Source organism: Amborella trichopoda, chromosome 1 (genome assembly GCF_054954075.1).
Source record: "Amborella trichopoda isolate Santa Cruz 75 chromosome 1, AtrichopodaSantaCruz75HAP2 v2.0, whole genome shotgun sequence".
In the NCBI taxonomy this organism is placed as follows: Eukaryota; Viridiplantae; Streptophyta; class Magnoliopsida; order Amborellales; family Amborellaceae; genus Amborella; species Amborella trichopoda.
This window is the reverse complement of record NC_142336.1, coordinates 57,867,624-57,877,830: the sequence shown is the minus strand read 5'-3', so window position 1 is coordinate 57,877,830 and position 10,207 is coordinate 57,867,624. Positions and strand designations below refer to the sequence as shown.

The following is a 10,207-nucleotide window of genomic DNA, read 5'->3' as shown; positions in this document are numbered from 1 at the left end:
GTCTTTTACTATCATAAACTCATAATAATATAATATTATAAATAATTCTCCCTCTTTCTCTCTATAACTGAAGAAATAAAATCTCTCTCTAAAAGTAAAGAAATAAAATCTCTCTCTCTCTAAAACCAAATAGATAATCTCTCTACGTAAAACTAAAGAAATAAAATCTCTCCCTCTCTCTCTTCTCTCTCTCTCCTTTTTTTCCTATTCTCGGCTTCTACTTGTCTTCCGAGACAAAATACACCCTCCTCCTAGTTGACCGTTGCGACACCACCTGTACGCTCCAACGTCTCTCCCCTCTCTCTCTCTCTCTCTCTAACTCTCTCTCTAACTTCCTACCCTCTCTCTCTAACTTCCTTCCCTCTCTCTCTAAACCTCTTTCGAACTCTCTGTACCCTCTGTAACTCCTTCCAATATCGCTCTCCCCCTCTCTCTCTCTCTCTCTAAACCTCTCTCGAACTCCCTATACTTTCTCTAACTTCTTCGAATCTCTCTCTCTCTCTCTCTCTGAACCAAAAACTGGGTTTTTCTATGGGTTAGTAGGGTGCTTCTTCCTTCTCTCATTTTGCACTATAGCTCTCTCTAATTCTTCTCTGTCTATCTGTAAACAAAAACTGGGTTTTCCTCTTCATTACTGGTATGCTTCGCCATTCTCTCCCTTTGCATTGTAGGCTCTAAGATGATGCTTTTTTTTTCATTTGTAGGAATTTTTACCAGTGCGAAACCACCATTTTCGTGTTGCTTTTTTCTTATCAAGAATCTCGACTTTGGTTTATTCTGTAACACATTGGTTCTCATATTCGAAAAGTTTTAGGAGAGGAGCTCGTTAAGTCCTCTGCATTTCTCAACTCAATAGTTGTTTTTGGTTCCCATTACCTTCCATTTATAAAAATTTATAGCTCTGTTTATTTATTCGTGATTTCATTTTCTTCTCTTTTTAGCAAAGTTCGCTGCTACAGTTTAGTATTTTGTAACATTTTCTTATTTTTTTGGTTATGTAAAACTTTCACTGGTATGGCTTAGCCCAACTTTTGCATTGTTTTGAGATATAACCCCATTTTCTTTCCTTTTTGGAAGTTACACCAGAGGTCTTTAGTAAATTCTGGGGACTATTTACAGGAAAAATCCGTAAAAGTATCTGATTTTTTAGTCCAACTCTTAACATTTCTGGTGGTTCGGAACCTTGGTCTTTTCCATTGCTTGTAAACTTATGTCTTATCAGAAACATTATTCCGTTGTCTTGATTCTCAACTACCAGTTTGTTACCATTTTTGGAGAGATTTATCAGAGGAAATCACTTCATTTCATTGGCTTAATTCACATTGTGTTTAGATGAACGCAACCCATGATATAAATCTTGCAAACCACTTTTTTCCCATTCAAGTAACTTCTTCTTCCCAAAAACTTAATCTTGTTGCAAACTAAACTAGGTCTGGTTATTTCACCTTAAACCCCCTTCTTTCCTTTTTCTTGGTAAAATTCACAATTTTGAAACTCTGTTTTGGTAAAATGTGCTAGTTATGTTCATGCATCTTAGACTTCTTCAAACCCATCTAGGGCTTATGCATTTCATTGTCCTTTATATTCAAAACCCTAGATTTAGTCTTTTGAATAACCGTTTCCTTATCTTTACTTTTCCTTTCTTTTGGTCATGATAGGTGCTTTTCTGAGGCTGTTGTCAAGTTTTGTCTCTTGCTTTGTGGAGTTGCTGAGCAAAGGTATAAAGAAGTAACCCAACTGCTTCAAATTGAAGGTTAGTCATCTGCTCACTTAACTTGTCTTAGCCTTTTTATGTGTGACTTGGTAATCAAGGAAACATATATCCTTTCACCCTATGTTATTTAGAGCAAAATAAGGCAATCATATGACTGTTAACTCTTGAGAGTTTGATTTTCGGCACAGGATTTCTAGTTTTAATTGTTCCCCGGTGTGGTTTTGGCCGGAATTTCAGGAATTTGGAAGTTTCCCTGTTATTGATGGTGTATTTGGTGGGGTGGTTATGTTTTAGTTATTGTTCTATTTGTTGTTTTAATTATTCTTCTCTTTTTTGTCATGTAATGTGACTAGAATCTGATACCGGGTGGTTATGGTTTCCTTTTAGGAATAAGCTCTCATGGTGTATGCCCTTTTTGGTGTGATATATCCCTGATTTCAGCTCTTGCACCCAGAAAAACAGTGGGCTCAGGGTCTTATTTATTTTGTTTTCCGTCATTCTTATGTATAATTATTTTGAATAAATTATGTTAGGTATAGAAAAATCTTTGTCTTGGTTTTCATTTTTTTTTTCACCACAGTTATTTAAATGCCTGAAATCAATGGTGGAAGCTTGTTTCTGTTGAAATTTTGCACCTTGCACTTGTATAAAATAAATAGCACCTTGCATGTTAAATTTTGTCATTTATCAATGAATTTTTGTGCTGGTAAGCCTAAACTTTTGTTTTTCTGTAGTGAATTAGAGTTTGAGAGTTCCTGGCATCTGCCAGTAAAACAAAGGAAAATCCTATGAAATTGGAGGAAAGTTATCAATTTCCCTGGTGTTATTCTAGCTTCAAATTGGGTTTGGCTAATTCTTAGAAGGAAAACAAGAGATGGGTTGTTCCACTTCAAAGGTCGATGATGAGGAAACCGTACAACTCTGCAAGGACAGAAAGAAATTTATCAAAGAAGCAGTGGAGCAAAGAATTCTCTTTGCCACTGGTCACATAGCGTATGTTCAAGCTATTAGAAGGCTTATAGATGCGTTGAATAATTTCGTAGAGCTAGAGAAAGAAAGTAATCGTGAGATTCTCTTTGGATCACCAATACCTATTTTCACACCAGTGAAAGGGACTCCGATCTCATTATCTTCGACCCCATCAAAACCATACGATGGAGCTTCACCTGTCATGAATTACATGAGATCAGGAGGAACTTCAGCAGTTACAATGGAGTTAGAGACAGAACCAATTCACGAGATTCACTTTGAATCTCCAATACACATCTTCACACCAGTGAAGAAGTCTCCTCTTTCATTTTCTCCTACCCCATCAAAGCCCGATCATGGAACTCCACCTGTTATGAACTACTTAAGATCAGGAGGAGGAAATTCAGCAGTTTCTATGGAGGAGAGGCCTCAATCTCCAGAGACTTCTAGAGTCGAATCCTACTCTCTAGGAATCGAAGGTTTCTTTTCAATGAATTCTCCTCGGAATTCGTATTACTACCCTTCCCCGTACAGCAGAGAGGGTTATCAACCCTACCCATCACAATCCCCAGCTCAAGCTTCTCCATGGGACTTTTTCTGGGATCCGTTCGCTTCATTGGACTTGTCATCCTACCCTTCACGGAACAGTTCTTATTCCCAAATGCTTGATGATGAAACCAGGGGGTTCAGACAAGTCAGGGAAGAAGAAGGGATTCCTGAATTAGAAGATGAAAGAGATAATGTTGGTGTTGCAGAAGAGAAAGAGATTTCAGCTGGTAAGAGAAGAGAAGAAGAAGCTACTGCTGATAAACCATTCTCTTCTGAGAATAACATGGCTTCTAAAACTGAAGAGGTTAGTGAGAGAAGTAATGGTTCAAAAGATGGTGGATCTTTTCCTGAAGAAGCACCTAAGGAGCCATCTCCAAAGGTGGAAACTGAACATCAAATGAAAGGTCTCTTATCTCAGGGTACTGAGAGTGTTGGAGTATCAGAAGCGCAAAACACTGGGGAAGTCGAGGTGAGAGATGGACAAGAAGAGGTGGCTAATGAAGAAGTCCCAGAGGGGGTCCCTGAATTTACAGCTTTTTTGAACCACAGAGCTACATGTTTGGCTGAGCTTGTAAAAGAAATAGAGCATCAGTTCCTTATAGTTTGTGATTCTGCTAATGAAGTTTCTACAATGCTGGAGGCCAGCCGAGCACAGTACTCAGCAACTGCAAATGAACTTTTAGGTGAGTTTGTCGACTTATCATTAGTTCTCTCTTATGTGTTCAAGATTTGGCCTCTCTCTCTCTCAATTGATTTTAATTGGTGCAGCTATGAAGATGTTGAATCCAATTGCTTTAATACGATCAGCTTCTTCACGTTCTTCGTCTTCAAGAACTTTCCAAGCTTCTTCGAGTTCCCGAGATGACATGGATGATAGTAGTAGTGATTTCTCTGAAGAGTCTTGCATGCTTTCTGGGAGCCATCAATCCACATTGGACAGATTATACGCATGGGAGAAGAAGCTATATGATGAAGTCAAGGTATGGTTAATTTCAGTCAAGCTCTAGTATTAACCACTGCATGAGAATCACTTAAACATTTATAAGTACCATATTCCAAAACTCTCCAGTTACTGTCTTCTCTCTCTCTCTCTCTCTCTCTCTCTCTCTCTCTGTTTGCGTATGTGTCTGGATTCGTTAAACAGGTTGATGGCATAAATGTGGGGAATACTGATTGTCTATTTTAGCTGAAGCAGCGAAAAGGAGTCACATCCTAGTTGAAGTAATTATTGTCAATGATTTTAGCCTTTTGTTCCCTCTCTTTGCAGTCGGGTGCTCGCATACGAATAAAGTATGAAAAGAAGTGTATGCACTTGAGAAACCATGATGCAAAAGGCGATGATCCATGGGCAGTGGACAAGACCAGAACAGCAATAAGAGACCTCCATACAAGGATCAAAGTTTCGATACAGTCAGTTGAGTCGGTGTCAAAGAGAATCCAGACTTTGAGGGATGAGGAATTGGAGCCACAACTTACAGAGCTAATACAAGGGTACTTTTCTCAGACTTGTTTTCTAGTAGCTTTCTAGATTCCCATTAAGATCCCCATTTGGATTTTACCGGTCTGTTTCTTGTTTTTTATTTTTATTTAATTGAGTTCCCCTTTTGGATTTTACCTGTCTTTTTCTTGTTTTCTTTATTTTTCATATGCTTCAATAATGGAAGAAGATACCGACCGCATGGAATTTCTTCTTTCCTTTTTCTTCTTGATAGGTTCGTCAATAATTAATTGTCAGCTTTTTACCATTTCCCAAACGAAACTTCTTTTTTTTCTCCCATCAAATTTATCTTTAGATCATAAATAGAGCGAATTGGATATATTCTGCAACAATCTCTTGTATCTGAGATCACCATCACAAGAGATTATGTGAAATGTGGAAACTTGTTGAGAGTTGAAGCTGTGACCAAATTGCAGAGAGTAAAGACCTATTGTATGATTGAGGATTTCAACAGTTACCAAGGTGTCCAATTTTTATCCACATGTATGTGAGATGGAATATTTTGCGTAGGAATAACCTGATGCCTTATTTAATTGCTTCATATATTACATGTTCAAAAGACCGTACTTCCCACTTTAGGAAAGTTTAGAGACTGCCTCTATCTGTTTCAGGAATTGCAAAGCACCCTTGAATCTGGAATGATCAAGCAATGCCTACAAAGTAATCTTTCCATAAATGCAAAGAAATTTACAACATATGTATTCCTATTTTCCAATTGTACCCTTGAAGCATCACTCTATGAAAATCCTCTAAATTGTAGGTAAGTTTGTTTTTGTTCTTCATCAAATCTGTTCTCTAACTCCTTTTCTTGTCAAATACGATCAAAGCTGGCCTAAGCTAGGCCATGCTATTTCATCATTAATAGGTCCTTGATGGCACAAAGAACTAGTTCAAAATAGACTGAAGATGTTATTTTAGCCCTTTGAAACTCTCATTGATCCATAACTTTCAGCACGTGGCCTTATGATATTTATTTCAAATGCCCTGCTATCGGGAAGTTAGAACCATACAAATATGAACCACATGAAAAAGAAATGAGATTCTTTTTTTCTTTTTTCTTTTTTTTTGGACATTTTGGTCACTAATTAACTGCTGATAACAAAATTGAGATTTTTTACAAAAGGATTGCCAATAACGTTGATCCAGTTCGCCAATATGACCCAAACAACCCAGATCAGTAGAAAATTGAAATCCTAAGTGGTATACGCTAGTGAAATTCACATATTTTTTCTATATATGTTGCATTATTATTAATCATTTATTCATTTTTAATAACAATACAGATTGGCGAGGATGTGGAAGGTCATGGCAGAATGCCACGAAGCCCAAAAGAGAGCCATCTCCGAATCGAAACTTGACCATGTGAACCCCAGTGTTTCCTCTGAGCCCCACCGTAGAGTCACCAACAGGCTAGAATCCGAGCTTCAAAACTGGCAAACATGTTTCAGTAACTGGGTCTCTGCTCAAAGAGCCTATGTACAAGCACTGAATGGCTGGCTACTAAGGTGCATACGTCTCGACCCTGAGCCTTCAAAGATTCCGTTCTCTCCCCTTCGCTATGGGGCCCCTCCAATATTTAGCATTTGTAGGCATTGGGCCAATATTTTTGAGAAACTCCAAGAAACCCATGTGCTTGGGAGCATAAAAGCTTGCTCGGAGAACATGAGGACCTTATCGGAGCAACAATTTGAGGAGATAAAGCAGAAGAAGAGAGCAGATACTCTCGAAATGAAGGTTAGAAATGCATATAGGTCTGAGAGTCGGCGGATGGAGAAGTTGACGTTTAGTCTGCCAGATTCTGGCCATGCATTACCGGAAGCAGGTGCACTATTGCCAGAATCTGGCATGGAAAGAATTGAGAGCTTTAGGGTGCAACTTGACGAGGAGAAAAGGAGGCATAGAGAATTGATGGAAAAGACAGCTGAGGACACAGTTGGTGCCTTGTGTTCAGGTCTTTCAGTGGTTTTTGAGGCTTTGGTTGAATTTTCGGGCCTCTCAGCGCAAGGTTATGAAGAGCTCGAAAAGCAAGCTATAAAAGCAAAGCACTTGTACGAGTCAGGAAGGGTGCGTGCATGAAGATGGAAAGGGTTACTGTTTTTGTAATTATTTGGCAGGAGGCGTTGTTTGTGTAATTAGTTTTGGTGGGTGGGGGTTGTTCATTTGTACCCTTCTGAAAGTGACCAAGATGCATGCACTAGTTGTCCTAACAAGTTTAGTAATGCATGCACTGGTTGTTCTAACATGGTTACTAGAATAGAGAGAGCTGCAGGCTCTGCCTATTCTAAGGTGGTTACTAGAATCAGAGATGCATGCCCTCCTTGTTGATGGTTATGAATGCATTGATTCTTTTATTTTCTTTTGAAGAAATCATAAAAGAAATGGGCCCAAATTCCATTTAAAAAATTGGGTCTTTGGGATTTTCAACTTGTATTTAAGGTGGTTTTTTCTGTTTGCTTGAGAGACACAGAGGCCTCCGTTGATACAGTTGAAGAATGTCATGGTTTTTTAATGCTTCGATCTCTGGTAATTTCAAATAGGAATCGTGTACTGGAAGATTATTTATTTTTGGTTTATGGCGGTCATAATTATCCCTAGCAAATAAGGCTATAAACTTTTGACAATCCTGGTTGTCACACAGTTCAAAAAAGATTTTTGGGACTTCAAACTCGGTCTTTGGCACACCTCGAACCATTTTTACATCCAACAGTCACAGTAATTACAGCATCTTTGTATTAAAAGCTAATAATCTTATTGTATATTTTTTCTTTCCAATAATAAAGCTCCATAAAATAGTTTGTGTGTGATACAACTGTAGAAGTGAGGAAAGGAGTTTTCTATTTTTTTTTTATAGTTTTTCCGGATGTTTTGTTAGTTTGATTGCCCTGTAATAACCCTTTTAATTAATAAAATTACGAAACATTGTAAAAAATCATGAGAAAGGATTCTTTGTTGGTGCTAGAAATAAAACGTGGACGCCATATTGTGATACTCCGTCAGGTGAAGAGAGGAGTTCAATGAAGCATGATTTTCATATGACTATGTCGAGAGGCTTAAAAAAAATATCTAATAGAAAACAACCTAAAGAGTTTAGGTTTGACCGTCCCATACGCATATATTCTTTCTTTTTCAGTAATTTATTAACCTCCAATCTGTAATTTATAAATCGCCAATCTGAGTCCAAGTTAGATTGGGATCAGGAGGTGTGCCATTCCGGTTTGAGGAACCCAGGTATTAAAAAAATTCTAGAGTTCTTTCCAGTAACAAAAGAAAAAAAATCATATACGATAATTTTTATAAAAAGGGTGCAATACTCTAAACAATCAAAGTAAAATGCATCTCCAAATAGTGTCGATAAATATGGCTTTAATGCTAAAAATCTTTGTGATAGAATTAATATATATGTTAATTTTTAATTATAAAAATTTAAAGCTTAAAAAATATTGTAGATCGAGCAGATATATGAAAACTTTAAAATCTTGAAAATTGACGATCCAAAAATACGTTACAAGATGTACTATTTTCAAAACTTGAAATCTATTTTTTTCTCATGTCCACGCATCTTGATGTTGAGATGATCAATTTGAGGATATTTGGGCATGAAAACAACTTCCTCTGGTGAAATTTTTGAGGTGGGCTCTAATTTGATTGTTTGGAGACTCGGCTCTATATGAAATTTTTTCATATAAAAAACTGTGCCTAATAAATAAGGACCCAGTTTCTATGCGGCCAAGCCTGCATTTGTAGAAATGTGTGCCTCTTAATAAATCTATTTTTTGAGATGGATTTTAACATTTAATTTTTAAAGATATGTAATCTCTAACATGGAGAGCATGAATATATAAAATAAAATAAATAAAAATAAAAATTTAAAACTAAATATAATAAAGGATTGTATACAATGAGACCATTTACTTTTGGAATAGGGATGTCACAATTACTTACAACCATCCAATGTGAAATTTGGTAATTTGTGCGTGTCACAAAGTTCGAAAAATTTTCTTTTGAACTTTGAACTTGGTCAATGAAATAAATGCAACCACCCAATTTCATATCTAATGGTCAAGATTTATTAGGACCACCTTGAATCAAAAGTAAATGGTCTCATTATATATCTTCCCAAATAATAATTCTAGCATCCATGGACCGTTAGTTTCCATTATTGTTAGATAGAACACCTACTTCCATCTATCTTTAAGATGAATGCTTTACACTTTTTGGACCACTTATGTAGAAATGTGGTCCAGTCTACATGAAACAAATTTTCAATAAATAAAAGGTGTGTTTTATACAAGGCCACAACTTAAACAATCAAAGTAAGGTGTACCTTCAAAATCTACTGAAACAATCAAACTCCTCTAATTGCTTTAAAATCTTTTTTCTCCTCTGATTATGAAATTTAAATTTTATAAATGGTTCATAATCAAGAAAATCTACAAATACATAAAAATCATGAAAATGAAATATCCAAATAATGTGTGCAAGATGTGCATTTTTTATGACTTAAAATCTCTAACTTTGGTGTGTCATGTCTCAAGGTTGAGATGATCAATTAGAAGGTTTTTAGCAAAGTAACAAACTTTTCCAGTAGATTTGTGTGTTGTTGTTTTTTTTTACTTTTTCAATACAAAGTTGACCAAGGGACAATTTATTTATTTATTTTATTCTTATTCAGTTTCGAATGATGTGTATTATAATTTTAATTTTAGGATTTATTTCTGTGTTATTTTAGTTTTTAGGGATTTTATGATTTTTATATTTTTTATTTACCTCATGACTACTATTCAGAAGTATTGTTCACAAGCGTTAAACAACTATTATGAATTTTAAGTTAAGTTGGGATGTATGGGTCATTTGTTTTGACACTTTTTATACTTGAAACATTAATTTATGATATATAAGAGGTGTGTGGGGCCTTGGGGACCATTCCACATGATTTTTAGAAATTGAAAGAGAAAAAAGCTTAGGTCTTTCACTTATGCTTGTGTTACGCTTCGTTTCTTGCTGAATTTACTATTTCCTCAATTTTCTCTACATTAAATTGGTATCAAAGCCTGCGATCCATACATATAATACTGCAGTACATTATTGTAGCAAGTTATTGTGACGTGGTACTACAACAACTTATCGTAGCGTGACACTGTATTACGCTACTATAGCACGATACTATAGCGTCGATTTTTGTGCCCCAGATCTATAACAAAGCATAGATTTTGATATTTTTAGCTGGTTTTTGTTGATCATCTACTCAGGGTTTGTGATTATGGTGATCCTACGGCAGCAATAAAGGGGCCATACAAGGTGGGGTTTCGTAGATCTACTTTGTGATCCCAGAGATAGGAGAATTGATGAACTTGTAAGGCAAGTTCATCAGCTGATGTAGCAATTCGCCATCCTTAATAATGGGCAAGACAATTATCTTTCAGCCCAAGAGAATCTCGAGGACAAGCCTTTTTACTTTTATGTTTTGCGTGGGGAGT

The 10,207-nt window shown here is 36.4% G+C and overlaps 1 protein-coding gene across 2 annotated transcripts; it reads left to right on the top strand.

Annotated features, from left to right (window-relative positions):
• Window positions 1–229: 229 nt before the first annotated feature.
• LOC18440720 (protein ROLLING AND ERECT LEAF 2) lies at window positions 230–6,970 on the top strand. 2 transcript variants are annotated; one of them, XM_020671436.2, is made up of 6 exons: window positions 230–637; window positions 1,659–1,753; window positions 2,449–3,915; window positions 4,001–4,212; window positions 4,500–4,723; window positions 6,014–6,970. In XM_020671436.2, the coding sequence occupies exons 3-6, from the start codon at window positions 2,589–2,591 to the stop codon at window positions 6,804–6,806; spliced, it is 2,556 nt and encodes an 851-aa protein (XP_020527095.1). In that variant the 5' UTR covers window positions 230–637; window positions 1,659–1,753; window positions 2,449–2,588; the 3' UTR covers window positions 6,807–6,970. The 2 variants fall into 2 exon arrangements, with proteins under 2 accessions (XP_020527095.1, XP_006850921.1); XM_006850858.4 differs by lacking the exons at window positions 230–637; window positions 1,659–1,753 and adding an exon at window positions 1,870–1,988.
• Window positions 6,971–10,207: the final 3,237 nt, after the last annotated feature.